Raw genomic sequence first — 18,182 nt, 5'->3', positions numbered from 1 at the left:
GGGAAGACACCCACTGCTCTGGAAGGCAGGAGCAAGCTTGCAGTGAGCCACCTGCCCTCTGGAAGACCTGCTTCTGGGCCTTCCCATCCCATTCCTCACCCCACGTCTCCGAAGGGACCCACTCAGAGCCCCCAACCACATTACAGGGCTGTGACCTCATCCTGGATTCCCATTGTTAGGGAGGGGATCTGTTCAGTGCCACAGAGTTAGCAGCTTCTAGCCTAGGCCTCTAGCTGCCCTTTGACAGCAGAAGAATGTAGCCGAGGATCATAGGACTAGGAAGCCTGCTTCACATGTGCTCCTCAGCTGCTGGTGCGTCATTTTGTCCCTCAGAGACCGTCTCTTCCCCTTCCCTTTGTAGGCAAAAACAAGGTAGTAGTGTGAGGGAGACCAGAAGCTACCCACATGGCATTGGCCATGATGTACCCAGAGCAGAACTTGGCTTCCACTAAAATCTCCTTTAACTCCACGACCCTCCCGAGAACTGCATAAAAATGATAAACTAAGGCACAGAGAGACCAGCTAACAAGCACAAGGCCACACAACAGTTGTAGCCCCTTACCTAGTTCAAGATTCCTCCGTTCTATATGAAGTCATGCTATGTTGCCCCAGCTAGCCCTAAGTGGTCCTCTTGCCTCAGTCTCCCAAGTAGTTAGCAGTACAGAACTGCACAGCTAGTCCCAGCTGCCTCCAGTATGTAGACCAGGCTGTCCGGAATGGTCTCAAACACACGACGATGTGTCTGTCCTGGCCTCCTAAATTTCAAGAATGTGTCACCATGCCCTTTCTGGCCTTTATGGAAACAAATGAAGTCCTGTGTTCTGTTCATTAGTTCACCTCCCACCATTCTGCCCTGTTGCAGTGGTACACTGGTTCACACTCTGCGGTCACTAAGCCCCCTCTATGTGCTGGGCTCGCCTTAGCCTGGAGAGCACAAGAAGAAAGGTCACTGGGACCAAGAACACGTGGAGGAGTGAATGGAAGTGCAGATGGACCAGGTTGGGCAGGGCCCCTCACATAGACATACACAAACACTCACACACGAAGGGCTGGGTTACAGGGAGCAGAGGCAGCTGCCTTTATTGGGGGCTACGGGCTGGGGCTGGCTGGCTTCACTCAAAGGCCACACACTTAATCTTGAAGTCACCATCCGCCGCCATGTAGTTGATGGCCTCCATGTTGAGGCGGTTGGGGAATTTGAATTCATGCCCGTCTGGCAGCTTGATGGTCAGGTCAGCCTGGTCAAAGGTGATGCACACCTGGTGGATGGAGAAGGGCAGTGAGCTGGGGCCTGGACCAGCTCAGAGCCCTGGGGATGGCCCCTGTATAGGTGAGGTCCATTATGTTCAAAGAGGGATGCCATTCAGTGGTAATCACACAGCCAGGACGGATCAGCCTCCGCCTCTGACCACATTGTGCAGTCCACCCAGGGCCCTGCCCAGCCCCAGTCCTACCCACCTCCGTGATGCTCCCAGGCTGGAAAGGGAAGGCAGTCTCCCGTTGTTCTGTTCCCCAGGTCCCATCATCCTTGCTGTTACACACAATGGTGTTGGCATCTCCATGGGCGTTGAAGCGGGGGTTGAAGTGTAGGCACAGGTTGTTGCTGTCTTTCCCCAGGTTCAACACAAAGCTAAGGATGACAGGTGGGCTTTAAGCCGTGTTGCATGGCTCTAGCCCCTGGCTGGCTTACTGAGAAAATGCAACATCAGCAGCTGGCCACTAATGTGCCCTGGTGAAACTCAGTCAACAGGAAGGCCAGGAACCTGGATTCTACTTCTGGCCTCACCATGCGAACTGAGCTAGACCCTGCAGATTCTCTCTGACCCACATTTCCTTCCCTGTCTGTCAGTCAGAGGGCTTGTCCTGAAGGGAGCTCTCTCTCCCAGACATTGATCGTTGTCACCCATCATCTTGTGTATCTGAGTCCCTGGTGCTGAGCACAGAGTGGGACACACCATAGATGTTCCCTCACTGTGGAGAAAAAAGAGCAAATAATAATTCGGAGTTTGCTGCACGGAGCCTGGCAACAGTGCTCACCATGGAGGTATGGGTGGGAAGAGGAAAGAGGGCTCGGGAGCTTACTAACATCTGACAACAGACAGCAGCAGCTGCCGCCTTGAAACTGGCCCCTGGCTCTCTCTACTCCACCACTTTTCCTCTGGCTTTATTAGGAAACCTAGGCTCTTAGGGGTGTGGAATACGGAGGTGCACACTTTCAATCCTAGCTCTGAGGAGACGGAGGCATGTGGGTCTCCGTGGAGGCCAGCCTGGTCAACATAATAGGTTCCATGATAGCCAGGGCTATAAGGCAGACTCTGTCTTTGGAAAAGAAAAGAGAAAAAGTCGAGACCTCTTAAGCTTGGGTGACTGGTCCAAGCTCACATGGCTGCTGAAAAATTAGGCGGTATGAATGAGGGGAAAGCTCTGGGGGGGAAAAAAAATTGAGCTTCAGCAGGGCCGCCGCAGGCAGCAGGCACGAGGGTGACCACGCCCTCCTCGCCCCCCCCCCCCGCGTCCCCCTCCTTCTCCTCGGAAGGGGCGGGGGCAAGCTGGAGTTGAGGCAGCAGCTGTTTTAGTTTAAGAAACTCCAGCGGGGAGAGAGGAGGTGGGAGGGAGGGGGAGACCACGGCGATGTCGGTCGACCAGACCCGGCGAGGAAATGACTCACCCAGAAAACGCAGCATCTGCAGCTGCCCATTAACCCGCGGCGGGGTTAGGTAGGGGGGGGAGAAGCGGTTCTGGCCGGTCACGCCCATCGCATTTTAGGTCTGCGAACCCCGCCCCCTGCCATCTCCATTCCTTTCTCCAATCTCACCTCTTGGCGTCCGGGGCCAGCTCTCCCCGAACTTTGAGACATTCCCCAGGTTTGAGATTCAGGTTGCTGGCGACCAGACCCTGTGTAGACAAGACCACCCAGCTGTGTTTAGGTTGGAGTTAGGAGCGACCTACAGTGGCCTGGGGTGTGGGAATGGGGTCATTTCCACCCTGGGATACCCTGACCAACCCTAGGGGAAGCCCAAGGTAGGATGGGTGGTCAGGATAGGGTGTAGGTTCTAGTCTTGATTATCCCTGCAGTTGGAGAGAGTCCCCATTCCCAGCAGGGTGTCAAACTTGTGGCTGTCCTACAGAACAGGCCCTAGAAGATTCACCCATCATCAGCTTGGGGATCTGGACTTAGAGTGGAGGGGAAGATGGCATATGACCACCTAAATCCTCATTTAGCTGATGGACAGGGTTAGGCGACTACTAGCCCAAGGCCCTGCTTCTCTGAGAGAATGCAGCCCGAACCTCCGCAATCTGATTCAAGGCTCTCAGTCCAGAGGCACAGCAACTAGAGCGGAGAAGCTAAGAGGCGGGCCTGCTCTGCGGGAGAGGACAGACTGAGAGTGGCAATGTGGACTTAGTAAGTTAGAGAGCCCAGCATTTATCTGGGCATTGCGCGCAGCTGCCTGGGTGAGTGCACAGGAGTTAATTTGGGTAAGGAGTTTCTTTGACATTTGAACCCCATTCCGGAGGGCTTGCCTGTGTGTCTGTGTGTGCAAATGCATGCAGTTTCCTCGGCTCAGACCTGACCAGCTTCCACTGACCAGCCTGCCGCCTATCTCGGGCCCAGGAGGTGTTTTTTGTTTGTTTTGTTTTGTTTTTTTTTTTTTCTCCAAAAGTTTTCTGGAGCAGAGGGTGACCAACTGAGCCCTGGCTCTGTGATTGGGGACAGCTGCAGCGGGGGAGGGGTCAGGAGACTCTAGAATAGAGCAGAGGGAATAGTGAATGGCCTTGGACAAAATGTCCCCCTGCCTCCTTCTTCCTCGGAGGCCACACCCTTCCCACTCCCACTTCTCAGAAAACTACAAAGTGGCAGAGTACTGGACCTTGCAAGACATGCCACAACTCAGAGAAATCCAGAACATTCTTAACCCAGAGAGGCTGAAAGTTTCAGGGGGGACTATGACAGCCACCCCCATTTTACAGATGTAGCCAGTGAGGACCAGAGAAAACACCTGTCCAAGGCTGCACAGCTGGGACTAGAAGCAATTTCCCAATTGGCTACTCCCCTGTGTTCATCTGCTTCTGCTCAATCCCCTAGACCTTGGAACAGAGGGTCCCGCACTCACACAGGCCATGATTGAAGCGAAGAGATTCCTGCGACCTGCTCCACCAGCTGTCAGAAGACTCCACCCGAGAGATGGGCCCCAGGCCCGCTCCGACCTTTTTAACTGGATCAGACCCGGTGAGTCCCGCCCCTCCCCGAGAATTCAGCCAATTGCCTGTCAGGACAGGGCTGGGGGTCACCAGAAGCGGAGTCAACGGATTTATAAAGTCAATTTGGAGCAGAGGTGACCAGTCAGAGAGGAGAGCCCCTCTCTTAGTCCCTCCCTCAGGGTCCAGGCGCCGCCTCTTATTCTTCTTCATCCCTCTTCCCACTAAAAAAAGATTTGTGCTGTGGCAGAGATTGGGGGAGCCAGTGGAAAATAGTTTAAGGATGAGTTAAGCTCAAGAGTTGGCGGGATGGGGCCTGGGGCCAGCAGGGAGAAAGCCCCTGAGGCCCAGCGCAGCTGGTGGGGAAGGGGGTGTATAGACACCCCCCCACCCCCCACCCCCCACCCCACCCCCGCCTGCAGAGCATTAAAGCAATCTCTTAAGAGGCTGCCGCCTGGCAGGCCAGGGTGTGGCTCTCACTATTGCTCCTTCTGTGGGCTTCTGCGGAGGGCTGAGGAGGACCACAAAGCACAGGCCCCACCCGGGTTTTCCCCGGAAGCAGAGGACTGCCGCTGCGGCTCAGTGCTGCTCACTAGGGCTGGGCTGGGCGCCAGGCCTGAGACTATGTCCTTGGCTTATACCTTGGATTTCACCCCACTGCAGGGCCTGGCTGTGACATCCCTGGGGCCTGAGAGGCAGACCTCGAGGCAGCCCAGGATGTGCTAGCTTTGCACCCTTGGTCTCATTCTTATTTTTGGAGAAGAGACATGGTCATCCCTTCCCATCCATTTAGCAGTTATTTTCCTGAGCACCTACTATGTGTCTAGCCCCGTGCTGGCCTCAGAGAAGATGAGCCTCTCCTAGTCTCTGCTCTCAGAATTCACGGGTTGGAAAGAATCTGACTATGAGCTGAAATAAGAAATAACACCGTGTTGGCATCGGGCAGCCACTCACTCAGGCCGGGTGAAGATGGGCATATGAAGCAGGGGCTGGAAGCCCATGCCTGGGGAATGAGCTGCTTACCATGTAGAAGAAAGCTGAGAGTTAAGGATTGTGAAGGGTCTCATTGGCCAGGAAAAGGGTTTTCGTGTTCGTTTACCTGAGAGTCCTGGGGAGCTACAGATAGTCATGGGGTGATATGAGACTTAGGAAGGCTCACTGAGCAGAGCGGAGGGTTTGAGATAAAACAAGGCACTTCAAGGGTGCTCTTGCCAAGACGCCTGGACTCCTCCCGAGCGCTAGAAGGTTACTGAAAGGGCGAGTTTGCCCTCTCTGCCTTTGTCTTGTATCTGTCTCCTTTCCTTTGGCTCAGACTCCGCTTGACTCAGCCTTCCTGACCTAACCCTTCTGAGCCAAAGGCACAAAGACAAGTCACTGTCTCAAACCAGCCCAGCAAAGACTTGTGGGGCAACTGCTTCCCCACATGAGGGCCGGTGTTCCCCAGGTAACTCTGTACAGCACACCCCCACACCCAGGAGCGGGAGTGACCCTCTCCCGAGAACCCACATGTCCCCTTAAGCGATGCGACCTCTTTGAGCCATCTTACAAGGCCAGTCTGCTCAGGTATGCATACCTCTTGCTGTCTGTGCCAGTTCTTCCAATATTTAAACTTAAAATACATACAATGGTGGCTCGTGCCTGTAACACCAGCACTTGGGAAGCTAAGGCAAGACAATTAGGAATTCCAGGCCACCATCTGCTACATGAGACACTGGCTCAAACAGCTAGCCAGGCAGTGATGGTACACACTTTTAATCCCAGCATTCAGGATGTAGACACAGGCAGATCTCTTATGAGTTCAAAGGCAGCCTGGTTTACAGATTGAGGTTCCAGAATAGTCAGAACTACATACAGAAACCCTGTCTCCAAAAACAGGGTAGCCATATTGAATTAATCCTTTTGTATTTTTTTTAAAGATTTATTTATCTATCATATATATGAGTACACTGTAGCTGTCTTCAGACACACCAGAAGAGGGCATCGGATCTCTTTACAGATGGTTGTGAGCCACCATGTGGTTGCTGGGAATTGAACTCATAACCTCTGGAAGAGCAGTCGGGTGCTCTTAACCGCTGAGCCATCTCTCCAGCCCGTGTATTTTTTACCATTGCTGCCCTAGCCTCTTTTTAGACAAGAGTCTTTTAAAGATTTACTTATTTTATGTATCTGAGTACACTGTATGTTACTGTCTTCAGACACACCAAAAGAGGGCATCAGATCCCATTACAGATGGTTGTGAGCCACCATGTAGTTGCTGGGGACTGAACTCAGCTCTTAACCAATGAGCCATCTCTCCAGCCCTAGACAAGTCTTATGTGGTACAGCCTGGCCTCAACTTGCTGTGCTAAGGATGACTTTAAACCTCTGTTTCTCCTGCTCCTGCCTCTCAAGTTCTGGGATTTCAGGCCTGTGACAACTCAGTCTTGATGGGGACTGAACCAGACCTTCACTGGTGCTAAGAGATCATTGTACTAAATAGTTATTTCTTTAATGGTTGTAGAAGCCAAGCTCTACTGGTTGGCTATGAGAGCCCCCCTCTCCTACCCAAAAATCTCTGGTTAGCTAGAGGGGTATTCAGCTCACACTGGGGAATCAGGTGGTGGTGGCGAGGGCAACAGGGAGTCCATGTTGCCATTCCCCTTCTGAAACTGCCATCTTGGAAGAGTCGTAAAGATAAGGAATCGTGAGTCACATCTGGAGGCCAGGCCAGCAATCCTCCTTGCCCTACCCAGCCTTTCCCTCCCAGGCTCATCTCTAGCTCCTTCCTCCAGATGTGGAAAGCCCACCCAGAATGGGAGGAGAGGGGAGCCTGCAGGGCACAGCGGAGATGCTGTCAGATCTGCAGCGAGGCTGGGCTGCCCCATCATCCCCAGCCCCGCCCTCAAGTAACCACCAGGGAAACTAACCACAGCAGCTTCGGTCTTCCCTCTGAGGCCTCCCCAGACTTCAGTTACAGCCTGGCCAGTTCCTCTACAGTTCCAACTGTGTGTGCCCCTCTCCCACATCAGGCAGGGTTCCAGGAAGAGGACCAGAGAGGTGAGGCAGGCAAACCCAAGGGCTGAGAGCTCAGGGCTCCAGGAGACGTCCCTGACAGGTCATGACTTGAATAGAAGGCCTGTGTCTCCAGGAAGTCTCTGAGGCCTGAGGACACTTCTCTGTAGGTGCTGTCCGAGCAGGCTGGCCACAGAGGAGCATGGTATGAGGATCAGTCTCTGGACTGGGGCCTGGAGATTCTGGTTTTGCCTCCATCCCTGCTTGTTCAGTTTCTCCATTTGCAACTGTACGTGTAAGTCCTGCTTTCCTTACTGAGGGCACCATAGGGCAGGACTCAGGTCTGTGGCCCTTCAGAGGTGACCTTTGCCTTGAGACAATCGGATGCTGTAGCCCAGGCTGGTCTGGAATTTGAAGCAGTCCGGCCTGCGATAACAGGTGAGAGTTCACCATACCTAGCTGAGCTTAGGTTTTACAGTCCCCTTGTTGACTTTCAAGGTTACCTTCCTTGGTGTCTGGTTAACCCTCTCCTGGGGCCCTCTCCCACCTGAGCTGTGGTATGGATTTGCCAGATGCTAATGGCCCCTGTAACAGGCACTGTGGTTTTTAAGGCAGGGTGGACAGAGATAAAGTCCTTTCTGTGCTCCACACCCTTAAGTGCTCAGGGCCTCCTGGTGGTGGCACCTACTTATCTGTCAGGCCCAGTGCCCGGCGCCTTGCTTTCAAAGCCTATCTCATTTGAGCGTATCATCTCTCCTTCGTCTCTGCCCACCTGGTGAACTTCTGTCCAGGGAACAGCAGCTGTGGCCAGATCCCAGACAGAGGCGGGATGCGGAACAGAGGCGAGCATGGATTTGGGGGCCGTGGCCCTGGGCGTTGGTTATTCTGAACAATGTCCAGATTCTAGAAGGTAGCAGATGTCGATCATTCCATGGTGAGCTGAGGATCACGGGTATTGAGTTGCAATGGCTATTTCCTTCCTCGTTCCCTAAGGCCAAAGCTGGGCCCTGAGGATTCCTCCTCAGGCTCCTGCAGTAGGGCAGCAGAGTCCTCTGGAATTCTGTTCCGAAGCCCGGCCCTTGGATCTGGGCTTAGCTTATCCATACTGGTCCCAGCCAGCAAGGTCCTTCCTAGCCCTCCAGCTCCTACCCGTCCCCAACAGTCTGTACTGGTTGCAGCCAACACTGGCAGAGTGCCGTGGAGCACACCAGTACCATCCACAGCACCCACCAAGCTTGCTCCAACACAAAGTCCTTGAAGTCAGAGCAGGGAGGGACCCCGCAGATGCTCTCCCACATCTGTGGAAACCAGAAAGGGAGGATACTTGGCTGTGCTCTCACGGGGAGCTGGGGCTGAGGAGAACAACATGGACCTGGGCACCAAGACTCTGAAATCTGTTTCATGAAGAATAGAAGGGCAGCTTGTGTTGGTACCCCTTCTGACCTCCCCCACTGCACCTCCTTGCTGCTGCCCCGTGACCCACTTTTCCAGACAGCCACCTTTCTCATCTAGTTTGTTTCCTATTTGGGGTTTGTCCTCGTCTGATCCCAGGCCCCAAACTCCAGAGCCCAGGCCTAAGTCTTTTTCATATGCTTTAGAGTGTTAGTTTGAAATTATTGGATTAGTTACATTTGGGCTTGTGAGTACATACAGTCTGTTGTGTCAGGGGCATAGTGGCAGGGTTGTGAGGCAGCTGGTCACATTGTTTCTGCATTTGGGAAGAAGAGAGGGATGGATCCTGGCGACCACCAAACTTTCTCTTTTCCTCACCCAGGGTCAGTGCCACCCACATTCAGGATGGGACTTGCATCATCAGTTAGACTTCTCTGGAAACATCCTCTCAGGTGTCCCCAGAGATGTGTCAGAAGGCATACCAACCTCACGCAAAGGCTCCTCACAATGGCGGCCCCTCTTCCCACAGCATTTTCTGTAGTGATCCTGATTGCTCTGCCTACCTTGTAAGTAACCAAAAGGAAGGGGGGGGTGTATTTTGGCTCATGGTTTGAGGGGAAACGGTCCACCTCAATGAGGAAGACACGGTGGCAGAATGTGGGACAGGTGGTCATACTATGCTTGCCATCAGCAAGCAGAGAGAGATGAATGCTGGCCTCAGTCCTCATTCTTTCTTAACTGTTCCCCGCCTGTGGGATGCTGCTGCCCACATTCAGGGTTGGCTTTCCTTCTTCAGTTAACCCTTCTGGGAAATATCAGCAGAGACCTGTTCAAGGTTGTGTCTCCTTCCCAACACTCACTTGGTAGCTCACGACCTCCTGTAACTCCAGTTCCAGGGGTGTCCAATACCATTTTCTCACCTCTGTGGGTACCAGGCACACACATCATGCAAATACAGACATACATGCAAGCAAATGCTTATAAATTTTGGTCATTTCTTTTCAAAAAGGCAAAATTAATGCAGTGCTGAAATAAATGGTTACTGTATTGAAGCTCAAAGGAAATAGTAACTGGACTAGTCTCAAGCCTTCTTTTGCTTTGGAATGAGACTTTGAAAGTTGGGCTTTTCTTCCTCTGAATTTCCAGGTATTCCTAGGGATCAGTTAGTCAATTGGATCTGGAGGTCCTTTTCTTTTTTCCCCCTAAATAGTATGTAAACAAAAGTATAAAGATGTTCATGCTGGACTTTCATGGGTTTTAGGTCACTCTCTACTTGGGGCTTCATTTAGCTTCAAAGATGACTTAAAAAAAAAGATTTATTTATTTTTATGAGTATGGGGTACCTGTCTTCAGACACACCAGAAGAGGGCATCAGATCTCATTACAGATGGTTGTGGGTCACCATATGGTTGCTGGGAATTGAGCTCAGGACCTCTGGAAGAACAGTCAATGCTCTTAACCACTGAGCCATCTCTCCAGCCCAATGACTGGTTTTTGCTGTTTGTCTTTTTTTTTTTTAAATTTTTATGTATATGACTACACTGTCACTGCTTCAGACACACCAGAAGAGGGCATCAGATCCCATTACAGATGGTTGTGGGTCACCATATGGTTGCTGGGAATTGAACTCAGGACCTCTGGAAGAGCAGTCAGTACTCTTAACAGCTGAGCCATCCCTCCAGTCCCGCTGTTTGTCTTTGAGACAGAGTTTCTTTGTGTAGTTCTGGTTGTACTGGAACTCAGAGACATCCATCCACCTGCCTCTGCCTCCAGAGTGATGGGATTAAAGGCATGTGGCACCACTTTTTTCGGTTAGTGTTTGGGTCAGATACCTTGCAGCTGAAGCTGCAGGTGGTTTTGAGCTGCCAATCTGAGGGCAAGCACAGTTTGTGCTCTTAACTGGGCGTCTCAAGCGGTGGCTTTGTTGCTTTTTGAGACAGGGTCATGCACTTCGAATTGAAGAGTGAAGACCGCTCTAGGTCACCGCCCTGAGGTATGCTGGTGTTTTGTGAGGTGTGTGAAATGTATCCTACACAGTAGAGAAGTAAATGGATTGCACCTATTCTGATAAATTGCAGTGATAGAAGGGTCGAAGGCTGCAGAGCAGGGAGAGGGAGTCAGGGATGAATCACCCTTTGAAGAAATTCCAGCCCGAGAGATTTTTAAGGAGTGCATAATGCCACGTTATCTAAAATTTAAGGAGGGGATGGCGAGATGGCCTGAGGGTGGGGAGCTCATCCTGTGTCCTCCAGTTTCTACTCTCCAGAGGGCTGCAACATTCTGGGCAAATACTTATCTCCAGTTCAAAGCAAAGATTAGCTGTCTGTCCTGGTCTGAGTCCACATCACATTTCTTCTTTCTGGATGGCGCTGGTACCTGAGGCACAGGAAGCATTTGATCTACCACTGAGCTACATGCCTGCACCACATACCTACGGGTTCCTAGGAGTAATTCAAGTACTGGGTAATGTGGATGGATGTCTCTGTGGAGGCCAGAGGACCTCAAGCATCCCCCACTCCAGCAATATCTTTTCCTTTTTTCAAACAAGGTTTCTCAGTGTACCCCTGGATGTCCTGGAACTCACTTTGTAGACCAGGCTGGTTGCAAACTCAAGAGAGCGATCCACCTGCCTCTGCCTCCCCACTATTAGAATCAATGGCCACCACTCCTGGCCCATCATTGGGTTTTTAAGGGACTGAAACAGACCTAAATGTAAGGCCTCAGAGATGCTAAAAGCTCAGCAGGCAAGGTGTATCTGTGCTGAGAACACAGAAATGGGAGGCATCTTTTCTTGTGGGGTGTGAGTGCAGGGGGCTGGTGCTTCAGGGAGGCAGGCTCAGACACAGCCCACAGACACTTCCGTTCACATTTTATTAAGTTCACAACAGGCGGAGGGGGTGGGACGGTCCCGCCCTGCCCCCACCTTCACTGGCACACAATAAATAAATAAATAGCTGGGAATGGGCAGGTGGAGAGGTGGAGCTGCAAACACTGACTGCAGGCGGGGACTTGAGGGTCCCCTCCAAGCTGTAAAAGCCATCAACACTGGACGGTACTATGGTGGGAGGGGGGACTTCTCCATATCACCCCAGGCCAACAGAGGAGCCCACCGGGCAGTCTGTGGAGGGGGGTGACTTCAAAGTTGACCCTCTGAGATGAGGTCTGACTCTGCAACCCAGGTCACCAGACTCATAGCAACCCTCCTGCCTCAGCCTCCCAAGTGGTATCCATACAGGGATTCATCACCCTATGCTGCCAGGACCTGGTTGCTTGGTTGGTCCAGTCAGGCCAGGATTGTCAAAAGGGCACAAGTCTCCTGGACTTGTAGATTGTTCTGTTTGGGATCTAAGAGGTCAGAGAGCGTGAGCACGGTGGCCGTTAATTGTTGTCCTAATGGACACTCAGCCTCTGACTGGTGCTCTGGGGCTCCAGGATACACAAGGCATTCTTTAAGTTCCTACTTGGTCCACTGAAGGCTCACTCTGAGACACTAATAAGCCAGCAGTTTTCCTTCCACAGGCCTATGCAGGCCAGGAATGGGCTGGAGATCCCTGGACCTGATTGGTCAACAAGAACCTAGGGACAGAGCACTAGAGGTCCCAGAGAACGGGAGGAGCTTAGGTACTCCAGGTTGGAAAAAAAAAAATCTGCATTTGGCTTCGGAACCCAAGGAGAGGAGGTGGACAGGGCAGGAAACAAGGCCACCTGGTGGGGTCAGGCCAGGGTGAACCTTCAAGATGTGGGGGACAGCTTCTGAAGAGCAGAGTGTCCAGGCACAGCTGGGAGGGGTGTGAGAGCCCACAAACCTTCCTGCACCCCAGCCTCCCTTCACTGGTATACAGACACCCACGCCAGGAGGCTCATGGTACTGGGTGTGACTCATGGCCTGTAGCCTCCATCTACGGGATCAGGGAACTGGGGAGGTGGACTCAGTCCTCCAGCCCCTCCATCAAGTCTGCAATGCTCTCCACATAGTAGTGAGGCACAAGGTCATGCTGGCCAGCCGCCAGGTAAGCCTGGGCTTCTTCGAGGCTTGAGACACCCGTGAGCGTGAGCACGGTGGTCATGCCGCAGCGGTGGCCAAAGAGTATGTCGGTCTCCAGGCGGTCTCCCACCATCAGCATGCGGGCAGGGTCCACACTGAAGTCTTCTGTGATGCACTGGAACATGTAAGGGCTGGGCTTGCCTACCACCAGGGCCTGGCGTCCTGAGGCTGTCTCCACTGCAGCAGCCAGGCTTCCGGTACCTGTGGGCAGGGATACTTGGTCAGCAAGGGGGAGGCAGCTGGGCCAGACCTAAAGGCTGGGCGCTGCCTGTCCCAGACACTGAATTCAGAATCATCACTGCACCGGGCACGCTGTCTTAGTTTCTCAATCTAACATGAAGCTGGTAATGACACTCACCTCCTGTGTGTAGGTAAGCCCTTCAGCCTCTCTGACTTTCTCTGAACTGTGGTAAGACAGGGTCCATGTAACACTTCCCCTGAAGGAATGCTGTGGGCCTTGCTGGGGAAGGGCACTTAGCAGTGTGGTTACTGCTTCAAGAAGCCACGCTTGTGGCATGGAAATTTGGCACAGCCCGCCTGGAATGTAGCAAGGCACAGCAATATCCACACCTCTGACCCAGTCGGCCTCGCAGGGAAAACGATCCCCTAGAGAAAATTTCAGCCAGAGACAAAAAGCTACACCCTGGACAATGTCTACAGCTACAGTAAGTATGGGAAGTGGCAAGGCTGGGGTAGAAGCCAGAGAGTCTAACAACAGAGGCCTGTTTAGGCTCTGCCTCCCAGCCAGCACCTATCTGCTGGCACAATGAGTCTCCTATTCCTGCCCACTGGCGTGACCTCGTGCCAGAACATTCTGCCTTTACACCAACACCTACAACTAAATGAAGAGAAGCGGCACCCTTTATTCAGTGTACTGAAAGCCCATTTCACAGACGAGAAAGCCAAGACCCCATGGCACGAAGAAATCTGCCCAGAGCTGAGCTTCCTTAGTGTGTTGGTTTGAATGTGATCACCCATAGTCGTCCTCAATTGGATACTTTAAGAGATGAGATGCCACTCTGCCGGAGGAAGTGCACCACTAGAGACAAGCTTGGAAGTCTGAAAGCTTCCCACCGTCTCCCCAGGGTACGCTCTCAGCTTCCTGGGGGTAGTTCACAATGTTCACTGCCCTAGCCACCAAGCCTACCACTTGTGTTCCCCACTCTTCTTCCTCTGGAACCAGAAGCCCCCAATATACTCTTCCTTCTATGAGCTGCCGTGGTCACGGTGCTTTATCACAGCATAGAAAAGGAACATATTTCAGAAGGGCATAGCGACTTGCACTATAGAGGCTGAGGCAGGAGGCTCAGTGAGAGGCCTCCCCAGGCTACACGGTGAGATCCGGTCTCGAACACCACCACCAACAATGAATTATTCACAAGAAAAGTACCAAGTTCTGAACACTTGCCACCACCACTAACTCTGCTGTATTCTTGAGGTGATTGTGGCAATTCCATACCAACAACAGCTTCCCAGGCTGTTGGCGGTACACCAGCCAAGGAGGGAGGAGTGCTCTCACCAGACACCATCTGGAGATATAAGTCAAGACCCTCCCATGAGTATTTCTTACTATAAGCCAGTCTGATTCAAATACCTGGGCCTCTTTCCACTCTCATAGGGACATTGCTGAACTACAGCAGCCAGAGAGAGTGGACAGGAAAAGCAAGGAGTTGCTCTAGCAACCAGGGCACAGCCAGAGAACCTGAGCCTCGTGCTGGGAGGTAGTGGTGCACACTTTTTAATCCCAGCACTTGGGAGGCAGGCCGAGGCTGAGACCCTGTCTCAAAAACACAGAAGTGAGCAAAAAGATTGTCCCAGCTCCCAGGGCAGGGCTAGTTTCTCTTGGCCCCACATCTACAGTCATCCTGCTAAGCTTCCAACCCACAGTCCACACTGGGGCTAAGCAGCAAGCATCCCAGCAGGGGAGCCCATGAATGTGACACCTAACTCCTAACTCACGGCTGTGTGTGACGGCCTACTCCCGCAGTGGCGGCCACTTCTACTTGCCAGCTCACAGGGCTGCCCAGTGGCAAACAAGCACACAATTTCGCAGGCCTGTGATGAAGTCGGGTAAGAACTGGGATGGGGTGGGCTCCACATTATTTCAGACCTGATGCACAGTCGAGATCTCTGTTAGTGACCGTTGGTCTACCTTCCCCTGCTCCTGGTTACAGCGCATGGCCACAGGGCATTTGTTAATCAATGCTTGGAAGCTACATCACTCACAAATGTGGCGGCCAGCCTGTGTCTGCTAATGCTCTGTCTCCCCCTCCAGGCAGTAGGAGTGACCAGCAGGTTGGACGAGTACAGTTAGGTGGGTGCCTGGACAGGAGAAGCCAGGAGGGTTCCTGCAGAGGTTTGGGGCTAGGCCCTGCCTCTCCCAAGCTGCTTAGGCCACCTTTCAGGGGACCCAGGAGAAGCTCTTGTCCCACAGCCTCAACCCAAGCTTTTTGGGAAATCAGACTTGACAGTAACAGGATGGGAGAAAGGATGCTGCAGCTGTGACCTCTCCCCCTAGATTTGTGGGGAGAAGCCTCATGCAGGAGGTGGACCATAGGTATCACGCAAAGCCAGGAGCCAGGAAAGGCCCAGGCAGTAACTTCCTTTTTCGGCTACACCATCCTGACCGAATGCTAATATCTCTTTGCTCACTGCCATCCCACCTTGCAGCATGCCTCCTCCAGGAAGGCTTCCCAGATCCTCTCCACATGCACCCATTTCACTGCCCCACCATGAACCCATGACTGCCTCACTTCCTTCAACACCACCCTGAAGAACCCCAGAATTTGGTATCAAGGACTATCTGGGCCAAAGGCTAGCAGGATGGAGTGGCAGAGATACGCCCATGCCTTATCCGGAGGACCCAAACCTGTCTATAGCCACTCATCACTATCTGATTGTCTCTGCCGCTCCACCTCTTGGCTCATTCCCAACTGTCAGTGCTCCAGTCTAGGTGTAGGCCTGAGTATTCCCAGTAACAACAGCCCGAAGTGCTCTTGGATGGATGGATATCGGATGGACAGATGGATGTACGGATGGATGGGGGTGTTCCAAAGGCCAAGTTCAGATTCCCCTACCCTATGCTGTGTGTTCTCGGGCAGCACACTTCCTTTGAGCATCGAAACTGAAAAATGGGCCAACACTCTTAATTTTGAACTAATCTGGAAAGGAAACGAAGGCACCATTAAAGGGCTTCAGGAAGCTATTCATAAACTGAAGGGTTGGGTTTGGGAGCCCTGGGATGACCAGCCTGGTTAAGAGCCACACTCCCTTACCCAGGCAGAGATGCTCTGAGGTTATGTAACTCACAGGGTTAGCCAAGTAGGGCCGGACCTGGAACTGAGGTCAAGCTCCACTGCCCTCCAGTCTCCACGCTGGCCTCCATCCTGATTCTGGAAGCGTGAATCCAGCTCTTCATGAACATTATCCTTTCAGACCTATTCTACAAGCCCACCGCCAAAGTGGGTGGGGCCAATAACAAAAGCCCAGGAGGCCAGTTCCAAACCTGGATCCCACCTTCAATTCCCTGAGCTACAGTGAGCCTAAGGTGGCTCGTCTGTTAAACCGGTCCTCGGCCACTTGCCGGACAGGCGGCAGCTGCAGTTATTACGAGACGTGAGACGGGGCCCTGCGCACATCCCAGCGCCCAGTCCCGCGCTCACCGGGGGTCCGGCTTCCGTCGGTGAGTGGGTGCCAAGGGTCGCGATCTGTGGCCACTAGCAGGCAGTCGGGGTCGCGCAGGTGCGCGCACGCCTCGGTCAACTTGGCGAAGGAAAAATGCTCGTCGTAGCCTACGAGCACAGCGCGCACGCGCGGGTCGTCGCCGGGGTCTCCCGCCAGGCGCAGCCCCGCGGCACGCAGCTCGGCGCGCAGCCCCTCGCCACCCAGCACGAACACGGCGCCCGGTGCGTCGGGAGGCCCGGGCAGGCGCTGGCGCAGGAGGCGGGCGGCACACACCGCGGAGCTGAAGAGCTCCTCGGCGCGCAGCCCCGTGAAACCCAGGCGGGCGAAGCGCAGCGCCAGCTCGGGCCGCGCGCGCCGGCTGTTGTTGCTCACGAACAGCGTGGCCTTGCCCGCCTGCGCCAGCCGCTGCAGCAGCTCAGGGGCACCCGGAACGATGCGCTCGCCGTTCCACAGCACCCCGTCGCAGTCGAACAAGACGCCCTGCGCCTGGCCCAGCACGTCGCGCAGGGCCGCGCCGCGCAGCCGCTCGCAGCGCGCCATGCAGCCGGCTGGCCGCTCGCACGCGCGCGCTGCGCTCCCTCCGCCGACAAGGGGTAGCTCCACCAATTGACGTGCAGAACGGGGCTGGGGCGGGGCTACCATCACAGGCTTCAGCCAGTGGCGACGAGAGTTTAGTCGAAGGCTCTAGCCGATCTCGAAGGAGCTCGGAGAAAGGGGCGGGACCGCAGGGCGCCAGGGGACCAATGGTGAGCCAGACTGGTCTGGAGCGAATCGCCGTGCGCTTCCCAGCCAATTAGAAACGTAGGCCAGCTGGTTGCTAGGAGAAAAAAAACAGAGGCTGAGAGATTTGTTGTCTTCTGGCTAGATCTTGCCCTCCAAACCATTGACGCTCATTTAGAAACAAGTGGAAGGAGCAAGGGCCGCATCATCTATGTCTTCACAGTCTAGTCTAGGCTGTTGGGCTTGACCAGTGACCCTTCTGGTCATCTGACTGTGCTGTAAAGTTCCCCGAGGAATTAGATTTTGTTGTTGTTGTATAATTCGCGTTTAGTAAGATGTATACTTAAAAAAGGGTTGGGGATTTAGCTCAGTGGTAGAGCGCTTGCCTAGCATGCGCAAGGCCCTGGTTTCGGGGTTCGGTCCCCAGCTCCGAAAAAAAAGATGTATACTTTACAGTTCGATGGCTTTAGATAAATGATTTTTTTTTTTTTTTGGTTCTTTTTTTCGGAGCTGGGGACCGAACCCAGGGCCTTGCGCTTCCTAGGTAAGCGCTCTACCACGATAAATGATTTTTTTTTCTTTTTTTCGGAGCTGGGGACCGAACCCAGGATAAATGATTTTTAAAACACGGATGCAGGGTCAGTGAAATGGTTCAGCAGATGATGGCAGTTTTCTGTCAAGGCTGAGAACCTGAGTTCCTTCTTCAGAAACCTCACGGTGGAGAGAACATACTCCTTCAAGTTGTTTTCTGACCTCCCCAGGCACATCCACACACAAATGGATGTTAAAACATTGTAGCCAGGCAATGGTAGCACATGCCTTTAATCGCAGCACTCAGAATCAGAGGCAGGAAGATCTCTGATTTCGAGGACAGCCCAGTTTACAGAGCAAGTACTAAACATTCTGTACTAGAAACCCTGTCTCGAAAACCAAAAAATAAAAAAAAAAACAAAACAAACAATTACATGGATTTAAGACAGGAACCTAGAAATCTGACTTCATGTGTTTTGTGGGGGGTGGGGTGGGGGAAACAGCTAGACATTATTTTGGTCATCAGGGCCAATTGGTTGTCCATGTTATTGATGGGGTGGTCCCAGCTGCCTAAGTCTCCATTTTGTAGATGGGGACCTTTTAATCCGTCGAGCCTTTGAAT

General features: G+C 53.1%; 2 protein-coding genes and 1 long non-coding RNA gene across 3 annotated transcripts; 1 reads left to right on the top strand and 2 right to left on the bottom strand.

The window, feature by feature from the left end:
• Positions 1-1,050: 1,050 nt before the first annotated feature.
• Positions 1,051-4,157, bottom strand: Lgals1 (galectin 1). Its single transcript, NM_019904.1, is given in 4 exon segments — positions 1,051-1,259; positions 1,459-1,630; positions 2,816-2,895; positions 4,113-4,157. Coding segments are annotated over 4 exon segments (408 nt in total). The 5' UTR covers positions 4,122-4,157; the 3' UTR covers positions 1,051-1,112.
• A 694-nt stretch (positions 4,158-4,851) lies between these two features.
• On the top strand, positions 4,852-11,714 carry LOC134479755 (uncharacterized). The gene is made up of 2 exons (XR_010053446.1): positions 4,852-8,122; positions 8,963-11,714. It is a non-coding gene; the product is annotated as an uncharacterized LOC134479755 (long non-coding RNA).
• Pdxp (pyridoxal phosphatase) lies at positions 11,433-16,881 on the bottom strand. The gene is made up of 2 exons (NM_001135819.1): positions 16,288-16,881; positions 11,433-12,826 (listed from the first exon to the last, which is right to left on the bottom strand). Exons 1-2 carry the CDS (start codon positions 16,847-16,849, stop codon positions 12,510-12,512), a joined length of 879 nt encoding a protein of 292 aa, NP_001129291.1. The 5' UTR covers positions 16,850-16,881; the 3' UTR covers positions 11,433-12,509.
• Between the last annotated feature and the right edge of the window lie 1,301 nt (positions 16,882-18,182).

Source organism: Rattus norvegicus, chromosome 7 (assembly GCF_036323735.1).
Source record: "Rattus norvegicus strain BN/NHsdMcwi chromosome 7, GRCr8, whole genome shotgun sequence".
Taxonomy (NCBI): domain Eukaryota; kingdom Metazoa; phylum Chordata; class Mammalia; order Rodentia; family Muridae; genus Rattus; species Rattus norvegicus.
This window is presented reverse-complemented; position numbering and strand designations above follow the sequence as displayed.